Source organism: Syngnathus leptorhynchus, chromosome 2 (genome assembly GCF_054491065.1).
Source record: "Syngnathus leptorhynchus isolate UIUO chromosome 2, UIUO_Slep, whole genome shotgun sequence".
Classification (NCBI taxonomy): Eukaryota; Metazoa; Chordata; class Actinopteri; order Syngnathiformes; family Syngnathidae; genus Syngnathus; species Syngnathus leptorhynchus.
The window spans coordinates 2,645,935-2,664,948 of NC_141196.1; the positions used below are offsets into that span (position 1 = coordinate 2,645,935).

At 45.0% G+C, this 19,014-nt stretch overlaps 1 protein-coding gene across 4 annotated transcripts in view; it reads right to left on the reverse strand.

The window, feature by feature from the left end:
- col4a6 (collagen, type IV, alpha 6) overlaps positions 1–19,014 on the reverse strand; it is a 52,416-nt gene that overhangs the window by 4,159 nt on the left and 29,243 nt on the right. For 2 of the 4 annotated variants that reach the window (XM_085906164.1, XM_085906163.1), the window contains 32 exons: positions 14,216–14,293; positions 9,791–9,925; positions 9,633–9,677; positions 9,420–9,539; positions 9,265–9,327; positions 8,967–9,002; positions 8,811–8,873; positions 8,700–8,735; positions 8,585–8,626; positions 8,432–8,521; positions 8,232–8,285; positions 8,095–8,157; positions 7,970–8,014; positions 7,844–7,897; positions 7,662–7,731; positions 7,406–7,516; positions 7,165–7,332; positions 6,872–6,922; positions 6,029–6,115; positions 5,795–5,949; positions 5,538–5,720; positions 5,276–5,459; positions 3,830–3,874; positions 3,478–3,549; positions 3,288–3,395; positions 2,790–3,008; positions 2,563–2,721; positions 1,323–1,493; positions 1,111–1,254; positions 853–975; positions 601–782; positions 25–88 (listed from right to left, as the gene is read on the reverse strand). In XM_085906164.1, coding sequence (XP_085762290.1) covers positions 25–88; positions 601–782; positions 853–975; positions 1,111–1,254; positions 1,323–1,493; positions 2,563–2,721; positions 2,790–3,008; positions 3,288–3,395; positions 3,478–3,549; positions 3,830–3,874; positions 5,276–5,459; positions 5,538–5,720; positions 5,795–5,949; positions 6,029–6,115; positions 6,872–6,922; positions 7,165–7,332; positions 7,406–7,516; positions 7,662–7,731; positions 7,844–7,897; positions 7,970–8,014; positions 8,095–8,157; positions 8,232–8,285; positions 8,432–8,521; positions 8,585–8,626; positions 8,700–8,735; positions 8,811–8,873; positions 8,967–9,002; positions 9,265–9,327; positions 9,420–9,539; positions 9,633–9,677; positions 9,791–9,925; positions 14,216–14,293 — 3,220 coding nt within the window. The remainder of the gene's footprint in view (positions 1–24; positions 89–600; positions 783–852; positions 976–1,110; positions 1,255–1,322; positions 1,494–2,562; positions 2,722–2,789; positions 3,009–3,287; positions 3,396–3,477; positions 3,550–3,829; positions 3,875–5,275; positions 5,460–5,537; positions 5,721–5,794; positions 5,950–6,028; positions 6,116–6,871; positions 6,923–7,164; positions 7,333–7,405; positions 7,517–7,661; positions 7,732–7,843; positions 7,898–7,969; positions 8,015–8,094; positions 8,158–8,231; positions 8,286–8,431; positions 8,522–8,584; positions 8,627–8,699; positions 8,736–8,810; positions 8,874–8,966; positions 9,003–9,264; positions 9,328–9,419; positions 9,540–9,632; positions 9,678–9,790; positions 9,926–14,215; positions 14,294–19,014) is intronic. The other 2 variants (XM_085906166.1, XM_085906165.1) reach the window with 2 other exon arrangements.

The window sequence follows — 19,014 nt, forward strand, 5'->3', positions numbered from 1 at the left end:
TGCGTCAGGTGAAATTGAACTCACCCTTGGTACCAGGACGACCGGACGGTCCAGGATTGCCGGGGTTACCAGGGTATCCGTCATCTCCCTGTAAAGAAAACAAACTTGAAACTCACCGCCTCAACTTCTATGCAGGACTCTACTCACTCGGCATGTTTAGTTGGCCTTTTTTTCAGCGCTAGAAGAAAGTTTTCACCAATACCAGTACTGATTACTGATACCACCATTATTTTTTCAAACATAAAAATTCAATTAGCACATTTAGAGATAATTAAGAACAAAAACCTTGCTTTGTATTTGACGCCCATATGGTGATTTGTCAATGTGTCAAAATATGGCATAGCGCCCACCACTGGTGAGGAAGACTTGCTCAATTTAAGACAATTTTTCTTTTAGGTTTAAATATTGGAAGACGTTATTGGCACTTGGAAGCCTCCGAGAGCATTAAAGTAAGGCCAGTATCAGCCCGATACCTGGTATTAGTACTCGCCCTTCCCCACTCCTCACTAAGAATAATTCAGCTCTGCGAAAAATTAAAGAATGAAACAGCAAATTGTCCAAAACCTTTTTTGTGAGTCATATTTGAGAATTTTTCCTTACTCTTGCTCCAGAGGTGCCGGGGAATCCCAGGATTCCGGCTTCGCCTTTAGGACCAGGGCCGCCGGGAAATCCAGGCTGTCCGGGGAAACCAGGCTGTCCCGGCAGCCCTTTACTCTGTTCAGCAAAACCCGGAAGTCCAGGCAGACCCTGACGACCCGGCGGGCCTGGAAAACCTTTGTCCCCTGTGGAAAATAATGGCAGTATTGCGACTGACTCGTCTCATGGAAACGGAACCAACCAATGTATGTATACCTCGGGGTCCGATGAAGCCGGGAAGGCCGCTGGGTCCAGGGGTTCCGGGGTCCCCTCTAGTCACCGCTGTGGCTAGAATTGGAGGGCCGGGTGGGCCTGCGGGACCGGGTAACCCTGATTCACCTGAGGAAAAAAAAAAAGTTTTTGATCTCTGAAACTTTCATATACTGAAATGAATACTCGACTAAAAATGTAAATGCAACACTGTGAACCAAAACCCAGGCGTGGTCACCTTCATCCCGGTTTTGGACACACTACCTTTCTGTCCAGGATAACCGGGCCCTCCAGGAAGTCCATCTCTTCCTGGCCCTCCAGGTCCTCCTTTTCCTCCAGGAAATCCCGGACTCCCAGGACGTCCTGGTGATCCGGGGAAGCCCGTCACGCCTGGGAAACCTCGTTCGCCTGTGTAGAAAAAGAAAACATGCTTTTTCTTTTTTTTTTTATGACGAGTAATGTCATCCGAGGCATACCTTTTCTTCCTGGTATTCCTGGCACTCCTTCCCTTGTTCCTGGTCCTGGAGGTCCAGAGGGTCCCCTTGACCCTGGTGAGCCCGGGGTACCGGGTAGTCCTGGAGTGCCCTTCATACCAGCAGGTCCTGGGAAACCTGGGTCTCCTCTCTCTCCCTTTCGACCAGGAAAACCTGGTGGACGATGGACCGCGTTTCATTATTATTATATTAACTGATCATTATTTGGGGGTGAAGCATGTTGGTTTTAAAAGCAATCAAAAGCACTCTTCAAAACTTTTGTCTGAAAATGTGCTTTGTGTTTTCTATCAGCCTTTCCAAATAAACTCACCTCCAAGAAGTTATGAATTTTGCATTCTTGCACACACAGATTATGAATACACACACGTTGCAGAGTATGGCTGCAATTGCACTCTGATTGTAAAATACACACTTATGATCATCCGCGTTATTGATTAAATTAAGTTGAACTAAGTTGGTGATTTCAGATGTAAGGATTGAAAAACTTTAATTGTAGTGCAATTCCAGACTAAATTAGCATATTCAAACCATCAAGGAGTAACTAAATTCTACCATTTGATTCTTAAAAAAAAGAATTTTCAAACTGTCCCACCAGGTGAGTGGGACGTGATGAAAAAGTCCTTTTTTTAAGAATGAAGCCTTGTTGAGTTTGTGGTCACACAAGCCGAGTGCAGAGAAATTGGCAGATCAACAACTGGAACATCTCGGTGCACTACAAATGTTAGTGCTAGTTGCATTAAAAAAAAAAAGAAAGAAAAAAAAAAACAGCTGGAAAGAAGAACACTTCCAAATGTCTTGCAGCTAAAATGTCCACAAAGTTGCTCAGTCAATTGAGCGGATGCTTTCATGGACATTTTGAGCCGGGACATGGATGTGCGTTGGGCCGTTGATGGAAGCAGCAAAAGATGGAGCGGATGGCTACATATGCGGGAAAAAAAAAAAGTATCTCACCTGGACAGCCTACATGGAAGGAGCCAACACCAAGAGGAAACAGGCGGAAAGGATGGATGGAGGTGACGATGTGGGAAGGAGGGAAAGAAAGGTGGAGGAAAGACACAAGACGTGGGAATATCAACGCAAAGGGAGGGAGAAAATCTTTCGGGTGAGTTTGAACACGACAAAACGCGTGGTGTGACGTCTGGTTCAAAAATGGAGAGAGTCAACAATCAGGACAAAGTCACAAAATCACATTTGCTCGTCTAACGTGAAACTTTTTCTTCACCTGGCGAGCCGCTTTGGCCCTTGCTGCCATCGATTCCCGGTGGACCGGGGATTTCGACGGTTGGGTCGCCCGGAAGGCCGGCAGGACCAGGAAGCCCGGGAAAACCGTCCACTCCGCGCTCCCCCTTAAGCCCAGGAAAACCCGAGCGCCCATCCAGACCTGATCAAACAAAAGTGGCGACTGAGTTACGGTATTCATGGGACTCTAACGCCATCAGCGTGACGCACCGGGCGATCCGGGCCCTCCTGGTGTGCCAGGTTGGCCCTTATCTCCGGGACCTCCGGGAAAACCATCCTGTCCCGGAGGCCCCCCGGTGGCTCCCAGAACTTCTCCAGGCTGGCCTTTGGCTCCGGGGCGTCCCGGGACGCCATCCTTCCCCTTGGCCCCATCAAAATTCCGCCCAGGGATACCGGGGACTCCGGGGTCCCCTCTGGGTCCGGGAAAACCTGCGGGAGGGAGCAAGATCAATAAATGGATTGATAGCTAAAATTGGATCAGTTCTTTTCAAGTGGTGGCCTCGAGGGACATTCTGGACGAATATTAAATACCGTGTTCAAATTCTGGTCACACACACAAAAGGTATTGGAGCAGTGATTTTGTGAAACGGTTAAGAAATAGACAAAACATTGTGCAATCCAAGGGTCACTAAAGGTCAAATTCAGTTTATGGCTAAAGAGCATTTTAGGTTCATCCTGAACTTTAAGTGCGGCTGGCTGGCTGGCTACCTTGTGGTCCAGGCTGTCCTCCATAGCCGGGGTCTCCTCTCTCTCCTTTGCCACCGTCTAAACCCGGACGCCCGGGGCCTCCCGGTGAGCCTGGTTGACCTTTTGTACCTAACAGATACAAACAGCTGCCATGAGATTTAGTCGTGGTTTCACGTCTCTTTAACAGTAACTTTTTTTTTTTTTTTTTTACCTGGCTGTCCAGGTACACCGGGAAAACCGGGCAGTCCGGCTTCACCAGGTATGCGACAGGGAAGAACTTGGCCTGGAAACAGTCACACACAATTAGCAAGTGGACCCAGAAACAAAAAGTGATCTGTAAAGAAAATATTTTTGAACAGCGACATGTATCTCCACTCACAAACGGTTTGTTGACACTCTCCATTCACGCCATCACTACTTTTCAAACAAAACTCATTTCTGGTCTTTTAACTCCCTGCAAGTCATTTTGTTTCGGTCTTCGGGAGTCGGCGCGTATAAAACTCCGGCCATTGTGAGCCGGGTCCGTTACGTTGGCCGGCTGATGACAAAAGTTCATTACCCACCCGTTCCCTCTTGGCTGTCAATAACCTCTTCGCAGCTGTTTTCACCTGGACAGATGCACGTGCACGAAGAGCGATGGAGAGAAAGAGAGAGAGGTAGAAAATTGCAGCAGACAAAGCCAGTCAGGATCATTTGCATGCACCAAATCATGTTCATCAAATAAAACATGAGCAAAAATCAGCAATCAGTTCCATTGGATGACTTGAGGCTCATCGGGTTAAAGGCAAAAGCACATTTCAACGCTGGTCCAAATGCTTCCAAACAGATTATTGCACTTGTTGCGAGAGCAATTCGACGCTTGTCTCTTTGCTCCCGCCCGTGACAATAACCTTTCATATTAAAGAGCACAAAAATGGCTTGTTTAGCATTAGCATTGCGCTATGACAGCACACAGTCATTTCCGCAGATAAGCCAACTTTGTGTCGTTTGACCTCGGAGGACGAGAGACTTTAAATCTATTATGGGACTCTTTTAAAGCACAGGTGTCAAACTTATCTGGCCCGTCACGTCATTTTTTGGTGTACACCAAAGCTAATCAAGTGTGACCTGTTTGTTGCTAACTCTCCACTTTCACGTATGCTAGTATTTGAGTTGTTTTGTGCCTGTTTGCTGAGGTTTTTTTCAAATCCATAGAGTGCTTAGTCCAGGGTTGTGTTTTTCTCTCATCAGTCTTATTTAGACACATTTGAAAGCTTTCTCACATACCGACAATACAAAATATGTACGCAAGATGCAGGTGCTACTTTTGGCCACTTGGGGTCGCCAAACTCACGCGACACTGTGGTTTGACTCGGCCTTGTCAGTGAAGTGGGAAGTCAGCAAACTTGAGTGGAGAGTATAAATATTGCGATAAAGGGAAAAAATCAGAAAAATATGATAATAAAAAAATATAATAAGTTGATTTTGAATTGATAATATTTTCACAGTTTCCACAGAGCCCTGCCGGGAAATTCTACCGACAATGCGACCCACCAAAAAAAGTTTGACACCTTTTTAATAGTAATAGTTGAGTGACTCCAAATCAAATTGTTATCCACGTCCTCTGAGGCTAAAGGATCACAGCGGCTGTTCAGGTTTTCACTCTCATCCCAATGCAGCAATCAATGCACTAACAAAGCGCTTTATCAACGAGAGAGATTATAGAGCAAGTGTAGAAGCTCATTAATGGAGACCATTAATTGTAACGTTAACAGCTTGCTGCAGCAGCCGAGGCGGGAAGGGCAGGAAGCTGCTTTTGGGAGAGAGAAATCCTTCCGAGGTTTTTGGGTGACTCCACGAGGTAGGCGTGTAACCCTCCTAAAGTGCTTGGGTGTGGTTGCTACGGTAACTACTGAACCAAGAGGAGAGCAACGCTCGTGATGGATGTTTGATTCACGTTTCAACCTGTTGGGAGAATATGACACACGGACGCTCACACACTCAGGTATCGTCCGTCCGCTACCACTTACCTTTTGGTCCTGGAAAACCTGGCGTTCCCGGCAGTCCCGGTAAACCGGGTTCCCCGGGTTCTCCTCGGAAACCGGGCGTACCCACAAAGCCGGCGCCGGGCTCGCCGGGCCCCCCGGGCCGACCCTTGGAACCCGGGAACCCCGGGAAACCTTTCTCTCCGCGTGTACCGATGCCGACGTCGCCCTGGAGAGGAGATTTACATTTCATAATGTTGATCAAGCAGCCTCTTTGGATGTTTTGATTTTTTACTGAAGCACTCACTGGGGGTCCGCGAGGTCCGGGGAAGCCTGGTGATCCGTCCCTGCCTGGTGTTCCTGTTTCTCCTGTGGGCCCTCTGGGCCCAGTTGCTCCGAGTTCTCCCTTTACTCCAAAACCATATTCGGTGTAGTAAGACGCTCCCTTTTCTCCCTTGCGGCCAAAGAAACCACGTTCACCGGCACGACCCTGAGGGAAGATCACAATTTGGTTGGAATTGGGCCAGACTAGTACACGGACATTTCAGTTCGAACTTTACTCACAGGTGCTCCCTGGCCCCCAAAGCCAGGTGAGCCCGGGTCACCGGACTCCCCCTTTGGCCCTGGGAAGCCGGGGCTGCCCGGGGAACCCGGACGTCCAGTAGGCCCGGGCAGCCCTGAGGAGCCGCCTCCGATACAGTTGCAGTCACCGGGATCCCCTTGTGGGGTGGACGGGATGGGTTAGAAGAGCAAAAGTATCCGTTAGTGCTCAGCAGCGGATTCATCGGTGGTTTGTACCTCTGAAGCCTTTATATCCTCGGTTTCCCTGCGGTCCACGGGAACCAGGTAGTCCCGGGACCCCCGGGATGCCGGTTCCAGGTGAAACTGCAATGACACGTGCGCGTTTAACTGAGAATCAACAGGAGCGACTTTACAAGTCTAGAAATGGCGTGGCTTTCCGATTTCACACTGTTTGCTAATGAGAACAGTTGCGCATGCTCAGGGAACAAAATGTAAATCAGCAATGTCAATTCTGACATTAGGTCTTGAAATAAAGACTTTTCCAGGGACATGATGAACGAGCAGAACGGCGCAGCTTTGCGACACAGTGTGAAATCGGGGTTAGTCACTTCTCATTGGCCACGACAGCTTTGACAGGCTTAAACTGCAAGGTTATTTTAAGCAGTGGATTGTTTTTTTTTTTTACTTCAATATAACACAGCTTTACATTAAGCATGAACCAAATTCACTGATTTTACATTGCTACATTTGGTGAACATGTGATTTGTGTTTTTTTTTGTTTTTTTTGCAATGACTGCATAATGTGCATGAATATAATGAATGCAAACAGGAACTGTTGCTGCGTGTGTCCCTCCTACTTGCAAGTAAAATCAATGAATTATGTTCACTGGCGACACCCTGTGGCCAAAGATGAGAAAAGCAGCTTGCAGTCAAAAGACCAGTAAGCAAAACTTACCGCTCCACCTTGCACAGAATCAAAAGAGTTAAGCTATCGCCTGCTGAAAGTTGAGTTTGCTGGGCTGCTTTCTTAACGATTTATTCGCCCGGGCGAGCAAAAATATTGCCATAGTGACCATGGCAGTATGGCTGCCGCCCGGGGGATACCTGAATTTGACTGACCAGTGGGCCTTTCCACCTCGGGATAGATGACGCAGGGCTCACCGGGTCGGCCTTGGAGGACAGTAAAGTCAGTCAGCCAGGATTTCTGTCTTGCAGCTGCACTTACAACTGGCTTTCATGCCTTGAATTCATTGGTTTTATAGTGAGCGTAACGCTTGCCTGCTGCATCCCTAACACGAGGTTAATGCAATCATCAAGAGAAAACTTCACAGTAAAAACACACACAAAAAAACGTGATGATCCGCACCTATGATGAAAGGGAATTTTTATGAACCGGTCGTGTGTCAACATACTGGATGGGCCCTGAGGTCCGGATGGCCCCTGAGGTCCGGGAGGTCCCGGGATCCCTGGAAGTCCAGGGGAGCCGGGGAGTCCTTCGACGCCATAGCCGGGTATGCCGGGGTTGCCTTTCTCTCCCTTAGGTCCCGGGGGGCCTGGGAAACCCAAAGTGGGACGGCCTCCTGACAAGAAACCAAAGACAATTGATCAAAATGACGACGTGCATACTTCTAAGAGTAGTCTGGGCCATGTTACCTGTATCGAAGCCCCCAAGACCCGGTGGGCCTGGTGGGCCTGGAAATCCAGGAGGTCCTTGGTCACCGGTTGGACCTGGAAGCCCGTTATAGCCTGGTTCACCCGGTGGTCCTGGGAGCCCAAGAAAATATTTGGAGGAAAAATGTCAACAGTACAAGCCCAAACAAAATCGTAGTTAAGTCTTTCAGGTGCACTGTGCTTGGCTGTTTGTTTTCCCGCTGACGACTTAAGGAACGTAAAGCGTCGGGCTTTTTACCTTGAACAGATGTACTAGGACCGCTGACAAAAGCAGGAGGTCCTGGCAGTCCCGGGTCTCCCTGGTCTCCCTAAAAGATATTCACCATTGACACCTTTTTGCTTAAATGAACAACCCAAGCTTGACAGTCTGAAATTAGAATAATTAAGGAAGTCGCAAATAATGAAAACCTCGCATCCTACCTTGGGTCCGGTGTATCCGGGTTGTCCGGGGAAACCTGGGGTTCCAACGTATCCCTGTGACATAACAGTTGTTTGATCGAGCTTAGCCAATGAGGTAAAACAATCCAAATATATGTGAGTGTCTACCTTTTGTCCTGGTAGGCCAGGAGGTCCGTTAAAACCAGGAGGACCCTGAAGACAACATCAGAAATAACAAAAAAGACGCATAATACTCTCAATCTCGATTGAATATGAAGACGTGAAATTCTTACCCTTGCCCCTGGGTATCCGGGTATTCCTTTCTCTCCAAATTCGCCGGGGAAACCAAATGGACTCTGAAGTTGAAGAAAAACCACAAACGTTGACAAACCCAAAGTTGTTCAGACAGCCTGGGAGGACGAGCACTTACAGGGAGGCCGCGGTTCCCAGGGAAGCCACGGACACCCTTCGGGCCGGATTCACCCTTACAAAGTAGAAGAAAGAAAAGTCAGCTTGGATTGAAGTCATGTTAAAACACCTGTTAATTAATTTTAATAATTATTGCCGAAAATGTGAAAAGTCAGACAAGTAGTATCATTTCCTGGAATGAATACGCCGGATCTTTCTTACCTTATCTCCTTTATAGATGGTGAGGGTTTGCTCGCTTCTTAGAGAGCCGTCACCTGGAGTACCACTTGGTCCCGGAAGCCCCAAGTCACCCTGGAGACCAAAATAGATCCGATCAAGAGAGATAACCGGATGGACGGATTTTTAATAACGTACCTTGTCTCCTTTTTCGCCTTGATATCCGTCACTTCGACTCCCCTAAAACAAAAGTTGCAATTGTAGAGGTTTCAAAAATGACAAAGTCACACAGATTGCTTGTTTGTGGACTTACCATTGGCCCTGGTGGACCTGGAGGACCAGGCGGGCCCTGAAGACAAACAACACAACCTCACTCAACATTCATTTCACAACATAAGGAGGGGGGGCGTTTTTCTCGACATACGGGATATCCCTCCGGCCCCGGTGGGCCAGGAAATCCGAGTGGGCCATCGGGACCGCTGGCGCCCTGCAGCGACAAACACATTTTCAAATTTGGATGAAGATGGGGAACACAAAATGGGGGAATTGTTGAAAAATGAGTAACAGTACAAAATCTTACAGGTCGACCGTCTTCTCCCGGAAGGCCAGGTAAACTCTGAAACAAACACGAGTTTGAGAAGGCCGTGCAAAGATAGTTAAGCAATATGACAAAAATAAAATAATGCAAGAAAGAATCAGTACAGACTGTCTTTCTAACTGTCTGAATTATCTGGCTACCTCTGATTCTAAGAGTTGTTCAAAAATCAGATAGCAGCTTTTTTTGGCGCTCTCTGGTGGCCATAAGCAATTACTGCAAGCTATGACGCATGAAACATCCTTAACTGTAAGTTTGACAGAAATTGACAGTGAGAACTCACAGTGACGCCATCATCAGTAATGTATCGAGGTTCTCCTTTCTGACCCTTTGGCCCGATGGGTCCCTGGGGAAGCGCAACAACATCGTTACTGAGCACTAGGTAAAAAAATAAAATTGAAAAAACATATAGAGCGAAACAAGAGGATCGGTCTTTACTGCAAAACCAGGTAGCCCGGGCACTCCGGTGCCGTAACCAGGATAGCCGGGCTCGCCTCTGGTCCCGTTACAGCCATCCAGTCCTGGTTGTCCTCGGCTACCTTGCTGACCAGTGTGGCCCTAGGAAAAATCGAAAACAAATACGGTTTTGGTATTCGTCCATCCCAAATCATTTACTCTTTGACTTTTTATTCTTGCATCGTGCCTACTTACAGGTACGCCATCATTTCCTTGAAATCCTGGTACTCCCATTGGTCCCTGTTGAATCAATCAAATCAATCAACGACATGATAACATTTTGTTGAGTTTTATGATATTTGCTTGTATGTGATGAAGAAGATGACAAGTGCGTCAAAGTCTACAACACCCACTTTGTCTCCTTTCGGGCCGGATGGTCCTTTAAAGGCGATATGGCCCTTCTCTCCTTTGGGGCCCATAGGTCCCAGGCCACCACGGGGCCCCTCTGGCCCACTTTGTCCAACCTCACCCAGGGGCCCTGGACGACCCTGAGAAGAAAGAAGATAAGGTCATGAGTCTAGTGTTGTTAAGTCTAACCTGCGATGGAGGTTACTGAGGTGAGGAGGGGAAAAACGTTCACGATTTATCAACTATGTAATGAGATAAATCAATACAAATCAAAGAGTAGTGCTTTTCAGGGTGCACTTCCACATTTTCACCACACGGTGGCAGTAAAATGCCATGAAAATCTCAATGTGTGCAGACACACAAACACACAAGATGATTGACATTCAAAGCCATTAGTTCCCATTTAAGCAGGTGAGCGGAAACACCAGAGACGGAAGGAGGAAGGTGAAGGGCGTGTCGGATGTCAGAGAATTTGATTGCAGAGATGAAAACAAAAAATCAACTTGAGGCCTTGATATATTGTTTAAAAATATTACATTCAACGCATATTGACATAAAGCGCAATAGACTGCCTGCATCCACTTTGTTTTTACTCTTAGGTGAACCTTCAACCGTTTCGTCAAAAATCATGTTGTGACAACTAATAACAAGTAGACAGCGATCCCGCCTTTGACTTGACCAGCGCGGGCGTGCCGAAGGCCTCGGGGCAGCCGTGTTGACGTGATGAGAGGGTTTGCTCCAGGTAAAGTCAGCGCCGTCTGGATTCCATCTTGCCTCCACACCTGGTTTCTCACGGAGGAAACCACGCCAGGAGTGCCACTTTCTCTCACGCCAGGCTTTCCGGCTTAGGGTCACATTTGATTTGGAAGGCCAAGTACCAGTTGACATGGGGGAGATGGATAAACATCTCAATGGTGTACTGTGAGATTCCTTGAATGTAAATTATTAGCCTTGGGCTTAATGAAGGTTGGGAGACCCTGCTTTAAGCAGATGAGTCGGGTCGTTTGGAAGCGGCCCGTGTTTTCGTGCCAAAGAGTCAACGTTCCGGTCAGCCCTCAGCGGACCTTCCACCCTCATCATCTTCCAGCAGAGTGGTCAGTTTGTAGGCCCAAATCCCCTCCAGCACAAAGGGCACAAAGGGGCCTATTCGGGGCGGCTAAGCTCTCTGGACTTAACGCTCCCATCGAGGTCCTGCCTCACTTCCTGGAGCGGGAGAGAGCTCGGACAGATAGTTTCGGGACGGACGAGTGTGTGTGTGTGTGAAAGTGTGCGTGTTGTCCTGGATGTCCACCCTCAGGCCGTCGGGGGGTTTAACCGATCGTATTGTTCTGGTGGCGGGGCGAAGATTTAAACTGTCACACTGCATGCTCACTGTAGGATGGTGATGGGAGCAGAATTTGGTACTGGTGATTTTGGTGGGGGGAGATTTGGCAAATGAATGGGTTTGGTGGACTATGGTGGTGCAGGCTCAGAGCAAAATTCCAGCTGTGGCACCTTGACCTTTAAACTCTGCTGGAAAATGGACGCACAGATACAACAGATAATAAAGGACAGAAAAGATTTGTGTGAATTTCACTGAGATGACGAAAATATTTTTTTATGAAGCGCAATATGGGAGCGAGATAAATATGATGGTGTGCTCATCATGACCACTAGGGGGCAGTGTAATACAGTCGCGCAGAACCAAACGCAATACGTACTCATTTTTTGTCTACGCGTTGCTGCAGGTTTGTTTTAAATATCCCTCGCTTCTAAAACAGCTACTATTGATCACTGCACGTCAATTTTGTAATTATAGCTGGCAAAAAAAACTAAGCAAACTTTCCAAAATCAACATTCAGTAGGTCAGGTCACGTCTTGACAACCTACATTTCGTTTCACGACATAATTTGTCAGCTTTCCCCAAACACTTGAATACGTTAAATATTTAAAACTGTTGATGCTGACCCGTTTCGTACCAGAAAGATTTAATTTCTAAAACACCTCGGATCACGGGATAATCTGATAGGATAATCTTATAAAACATGAAATAATCTGGCACCGATTTGAACATAGCAGAAATATAATTGCACAGACACGAATATGCGCCCCGGAGTTGTAAGAGTAGAGGAGTGCCTACATGTTTAACGACCACATTCAACTTTTGTGGAGTTCGGGACCTCTGAATGTATCGTAAATTGCCGATATCAGCGAGAGCCTGCAAAATCACTGCTAATAAGCAGTCTTGCGCATTCCTGCACGAGTGTAAACGTTTGCGTGCGTGTTTGTGTTGAGAAAGTCGGAGGTGATTTCATTCTAGTGTCGACATACGCCTTTTTTATATATTTCCATTGAATGCACGCTCAGCCCTACGTCATCTCTTCCCATTCATTGCAACATTTCTCAGTGCAGAGGAAAAAGTTTTCAAGAGATGCTTGAAATGACGTTTCAAATAGGGTGCAATTCCGGGGCGAACCACGCGATGGCAGTAGAGTGCATCAGAAGAGGCCATTCAGCAGGCAGGAAAAGCCACTCAGTGCATTTTGCTGCTTGAATCTTTTGCGTTTGCTTGCGTGTGTTAAATTCATTCACACATTTGTCCTCCTTTCAGGATCACACACACAATTTCTCTCTCACACACACTTATTCGCTTGCTCTCTCACAAAAATTCTCTGGCACACACACGCACACTCTCACAAACTCATTCCCTCACATACTCACACATGCATTTTTTAATAGGATTTATGACATAATCGACAATCACACACACACACTCTCTCTCTCTCTCTCCCACACGCGTCTGTCCTATACAGAAGTGTGTATGTGTGTCTGTCATCGTTTTCTGCCATTTTTACACACACAAGTGTGTTTATAAGAAGCCTTTCAGGGACATAAAAAAAAAAAAGGCCCATCACCTCAAAAGGCTGATAACATGCCATGGAGGGGCCCCAACTGCATGCGTCTGAGCCCGGAAAAAATGTTTGGATGAAAGGCTGCGGCTGATAAGACTCCCCTGTACATTAGTGTGTACATCACGACACAAACGACACACAAACACACAGAAGAGTAGCCATGCATATAGCTCACACACACACAGAATGAGCGATGGGGCGGTTATATTGAAAGTAGATCAAAGTCATCATTCATGCTTGCCTGGTGCTGCTGCCAACTTTCATTATCTGGATGCAATCGGAGCCATTGTGTGCATGCGGTTAATACGGCAAGCCTCACTCTTGCTCTTTTTTTTTTTTTTTTTTACTGCCTTTTGCACCCAAAAATGTCAAACTTAACTCACAGCTTACAGAACTCTAAAGAGATGTTGATTTATATCAAGGAAGCCTATAGAAAGGTTTTATTGCTCTTATGGCCCTATTTTGAAGTCGCCCCGCCCTTCCCTCATCCATGACGGTCTGTTTAGTCTTCTTTAACTCTCCATCCTTGTGTCAATAAATGCAAAGGCTTAGTTGTTTTAACTTGGCCCAAGTTATTTTGCTGGGGCGCTTTGGATGGCTTCAAGAATGATCTCTTGGGCCTTTGCTGTTCACCCAGCGGGAGAGGATGTTTTCAGATCAAATGAATCCAACATGGCACCCATAGTATAAATAAAGATCTAAAGACCCTCTTCGGAAGGCAAAGCCCCCTCGGCCGTTCATAATGAGAAGCCAACAGCACATCTGGATTGCGTCTCTTTGGTGTGTTTGGACATCACCTGGGGGAACGGACCGTCCCTCCTTCTCCCAGGCATCAGCAATGGATTCACAACTCATGTCACCACGTTAGCCCCCTTGTTTACTGCCGAACAAAAACTTTCCAAACTAGCTAGCTGCTTTCGACTATAGCTGAGTAGAATGTATTTAAAATAAAAATGTCTTAGATTCTCCTATTCCCGTTCTAGGATTTGATAGATTTTTCCTGATCCTAAAGAAGCTTTTAAAAAAACTAAATAAAGTAAGAAAAAATATTAAAAAATAAAGAGAATATGTTTCCACTTTTTAAATTCATTTATAAAAACTAAATAAAGTAAGACAAAATATAAAAAAATAAAGAGAATATGTTTCCACTTTTTAAATTCAAGTTTTTCCAGCAAGGCTTGAGTGTTAGTGCTGTCCCGCCAAGTGCAAATTAAGCCACTTGTCTAAATAATATTTAATATATATTAATATATGAATATAAATATTACAAAATAAATATAAATAAATAAAACAATAAAATAAAAACAATAATATAAATAAATAAATATATAACAATATTGTAATCATTTGTGACAATGACGGTTAAAGGTGAGTTAGCAACATGAGCCATATTTCCCCTCAAGCGGCTGGGCGTCGCTGTTATTTAACAAAAGTGGTGTATAGTGGCGAGCGGGTACATTAAGTGTAGCCTTTCGCTGTCAGACGGTAATTGTCGTTGCTGGATGTGAACAGCAAAAAAATAAAAAAAAGAAGACTCACCCTCGCTCCCTTTTCTGGGTTGCACCTGCATCCTCGGCTGCAGTCCAAACCGAAACACGGCTCGTTGGAATTGTCCCCCTGCGCACACAAACAAGTGGACAGCTCATTTTCAGTTCAAGATTAAATCGCCATCGTATCGTTGTCATTTTTTTTTTCCCCTCTGCTTCACACAGCATTTTATGAAGCTTTTGCATTTTATAAACTCGCAGTGAACTCCAGATTAACCTCAGGGTGGCATTCCTGAGAAGGCTCGCAAACATCACACAGCGCTTTCAGACTTGATCGGAGGCATAAAGAAGGCTTTGATAAGCTGACATGTGAATGACAAAAGATCATGTGAAGTATACATTAGGCCTCTGTTCACGTTAGGCCTCACAGTGAGCTGCCGATGGCTGAAAAATGTCAATTTAAACTCCCCACCGAGAATTTGAACAACACCTCTGTATGAACGTATGACCCAATGTTGTTTCTGAGTCCATTTGGGGTCAAAGGTGGCCCTCCAGCATGATCTGGGGATGAAAGGAGAAGTGGAGGGCACTGGTGGGACATGCTGGTGGGATGAAGGTTATGAGAAAATAAGGTGGCGATGTGTTTTTGGTCTTTATAACAAGCTGGGTCAAGACCTTTCTGGACCCCCATAAGTCAACATAAGCTGGTTTAGAACGCACATAAAAGGCCTGGGAAAAGAAATGGAAGCTATCAGTTCAGGCCATATGAGTTTTTAACCGCTGGAGCTAATTGACTTGAGATACAAGCTGGTGATTGTGAGCATTTTTTCCAAATTTACTGCCAATATATTCTTTATCCTCTGAGAAGAATGACTGATATTAGTGGCGTACTGACGAGCTGAGTGTTGTTGAAACATCTTGATGAGGCCGTTTGATAAAAAACGTTCACCCTATATAATCAAGGATATCACCGATAACAAAAGGTTGAAGAATCCAATCAAAACAAAATTATTAACGGATAGAACATTCTGCATTTCTGAAAACCAAAATGATAACACAATATGATGGAGTCCTTGTTTTCCTCATCAAAATACACAAAACAACAATTTTTTGCTTTTTTTGGGAAGGAAGTTGTAACAGATTAATGCCAAGTCAATATTTTGGGCAAGTTAAAGTGCATTTTAATGAGTTTAAAAGGATTTGTCTTTCTATATTGCGGGGGGGGGCTCATTTCACAGTTGAGAGCAACGAGCAACAAGGTGTGTGTTTGTCCCCGTTAACAATTACCTTAAGATTACTGGCATGTGACGATGGAGGGGAGCGGATAATATGCAACGAGGAAAAGTTTGGCACAATGCCTGGGTGGTAGTGGGGGTGGGGAGGGGGCGGGGTCAGCGGTGCAGGTCCGAGCCTCGCTCCCTCTGATCTCCTCAACTCTTCTAATCACGATGACAGAAGGAGGCCAAGAAAATGAGCCTGGGAACGGAGACTTTTTGGGCTAACAGTCAGAGAAAACCGGACACAGGAATGTTGATTTCATGTCCTACCGTTTTTTTTTTTTTTTTAAAAACAATATGAATTATTTTCTAAGTGTCACTATTTGATCCCCATACGTGCGAACAATTCCTGACGTAGGACGGCTGGGCTTATGTCACATTGTTCTCGGAGTGATTAGCGAGGCCTGAGGTGGGGGTTAAGGATGTGCAAAAGACACTGATCCTCATTCAGGCGCTGCTGCCCACACCCGGACTTGAAAGTGAAGGATCAGACGAGCAAATGGACGCTAAGCCCCGCAGAACCTGAGGCAGGACACACTAAACGTATAAATCCGGATGTATTATTTATCCTTAAAGTTACATAAAATTTACAGCATTTTTTTTTTCCTTTTCTTATATACCATATTTTCTGGACTATAAGGGTCACCTAAAAACCTAAAGTTTTCTCAAAGGCCAACATTGCGCCTTATAGTCCGGTGCGCCTTATATATGGACCCAATTCCTAGATTTAAACTGGCCCGAAGCATTGTGTCATGAAATTAATCATAAGTGGCCCGCTGAAGACTATGAATCATAAATCAAAAAGACTATGGATCATTATTTTGTGATAATAAAGTAATTTGTTGCATCTGAAGTTGAAATAAAAAAACAAAATAGAGAATGATTTGATTTGGATTAAAAATCTGACATGATGCATTAATGGTGCACCTTATAGTCCGGTGCGCCTTATATAAGGACAAAGTTTTAAAATGGGCCATTCATTGAAGGTGCGCCTTATAGCCCGGTGCGCCTTATAGTCCGGAAAATACGGTAACCTAAAATGAAATGCTTATTAGATTAACTCAGTTAACAGAGTTAATAAAAATAAAATAAATAGCATTTCAAATTCTTGGGAATGCATTCAAGCGCAACAAGCAGCAACTTATTTTAATTATTGACGTTACCATAATTTTTTTTCTTTCTTTTTTTTTCTACCATTATACACCTTTCATTCCAACGATTGAAACAAATCTGTCTGCTTGAGCGGCAACTCGGGCATCATGTTGACTAAGAAGAAAATCAAGCCAATGTTTCTCCCGCTGATAAATTTCCCGTTAAAACACTGACACGACTGAGCAGGCCTCTGCTACGTTTGTCATCTTTATGTTGTGCATCATTCAGCAGGTAATAAATCCGCCCCGATCTATCTGCTGTGCTTGCTCGCGCTCTACTGTCCAAACAGTCGTGCGTGCAGGACGCTATGCATGTCTTCTGCCGCTTCTTCTTCTAACATCTGAGCGGGAGCTTGCGGGTGACAGCCAACGCCTCAACTTGCCCGCTTGTTGCTATAGGCTCTGCAGATGTTATCATGGTGTCTCAGGTTACCCCGAAAAAAAAAAAAAAGTCACCGAGCCATATAGCGGCGAGCATGTAGCATGATGAGACATGAGTGTTTATTGTGGAAGGGAAGGGCGGGGAATAAAGATGATGCAATTCCTTATTGGGAAGTGAGGTTCGAAGGTGAAGGCTGTGATGGGGAGGGAAGTGTTTCTTCTGATTTCTCTGCAAATTTATCAGTAATTTGCAGTGTAGGTCTGCTTCAAGACAGATTGTTACGACATCTTTAATGTCAAAGAACTGATGCCCTAGTTTTCTTAAGATTGGATTTTGGGCAATTTTTGTACTCTAAATTTTGTCACCGGGACTTTGAGTTTTTTTTTTTTTTTTTCTAAAAATGAGTGATTTGGACGTTTTTTTTTCTGGAAGGCTCATCCCTTTCATCCAAAAAATACCATGAAAGAAGGATCAAATTTTGACGGACTCAAAACTAGCTTGAGGCTAGTTAATAGAGTTGTTAATCAAATCAATTATTAAAATATGAAACAGATGGATAGTCAAAAGATTAGCGATAATCCAATTAAGATTACCTGTAAAAATGTTGTTTTCATTTCAGGTTCATGTGGAAATTTCACCCAAATTATTTTGCGACTATGAAATAAAGACAAGAAATGTGCAAAAAAGGGGAAAACATCAGCTTTGATCTTCCTTTCCTCCCTTTTCTCAAATCTCCCTTATCACATCCCTTCCTCTTCCTCCTCTCAAAACCTCATCCTCCTCTTCTTCCCAACTCCGTGTGTGACCCTGACATCCGCGGCGGGAGATTAACCAGCTGTGTTTGGCCGTGCGGCGGCGTTGCCGCTTTACTGTTTATTCCATACGCAGGCTCGCGTGTGTCCCAGTTCCCGGAAGCGGGGCCACCCAGCACGAGTCACGTTTGACAACAAATGTTTGATGGTGACCTGCTGTCGCACGAAAAGCTACAGCTACATTACTTACACCACCAAATACCTTCTATCCAAATTTCAACTTTGACCCTAATATTGTGTTTAAAAAAAAAAAAAAAAAAGACATGATAATTCCATTGCCAGGAGGATCAAACATTGCTATTAGACAGGATTAGCAAGCAACCTGCCCGGCCTTGCTCACACTCTCGCCGCACCATGTGGATGCACCTCTGTAGTATTTCAACTATTTCAACGTGATTTCCGAGCCCAAAATGAAGCAATGCGAGAACGGGCATGCAGGATAAATGCTTGTGTATTTTATGTTTCCACTAAAAGTGCTCGAATAAGTTCAAGCGGTGCATTCGCCGCCCAAGGCATTTCAATCCTGTTTGAAGTACAAGAGGATACTCGATTTTTGTTTCTATCCAATCATATTTCAGCCTCTGTCTGTTTCCATGTCAATCAAATCCGCCCTGAGCATCACTCAGGTAACTTCATTAGCGAATAGTTTCATTCGTTAATCCTGACAATAAATCTGACATTTTAGCGCACCTACTTGGCGGAATTACATTCTCAGGATCATTTGGAAGTAATAAAAAGAGCGTACATCTAAATGAATCATGTAAATGTTGCTACTATCTGTGGATTTATGGCCCCGCAAGTAAACATGCCTGCTCTGTTTGAGCATCGGTCGCTAACGTTTAGCTAACGGTGGATTATTAGGCCGATGAATCAAGCTCCTCTTAACACTGTTGATAAAACAAACTTTAATTCCAAGCATAAATGTTAAGACAGGGCCTGACTAAACAGCGAGTGCGAACATTTCCCCGAGTCGACTTCTGTGAAAGAATATAAATGTACAGAGGAGTAGATTTTATTTCCAATTTGTGGTCAAGACATCAAGACAGTCTATTAGCCCATTAGCGTAGCACGATTTCGACGTCAACGGGATACAAAATAATAGATGGCAAACTTTTTTCTGAAATGGTTTGCATCCTTTCCTTTTTATTTTGTGGAGCAACGCTAAATCCTACACAGCCGTGGTTTCTTTGCATTTTTTTTTTTTTGGGACACAGTTCCGTGAAACGATG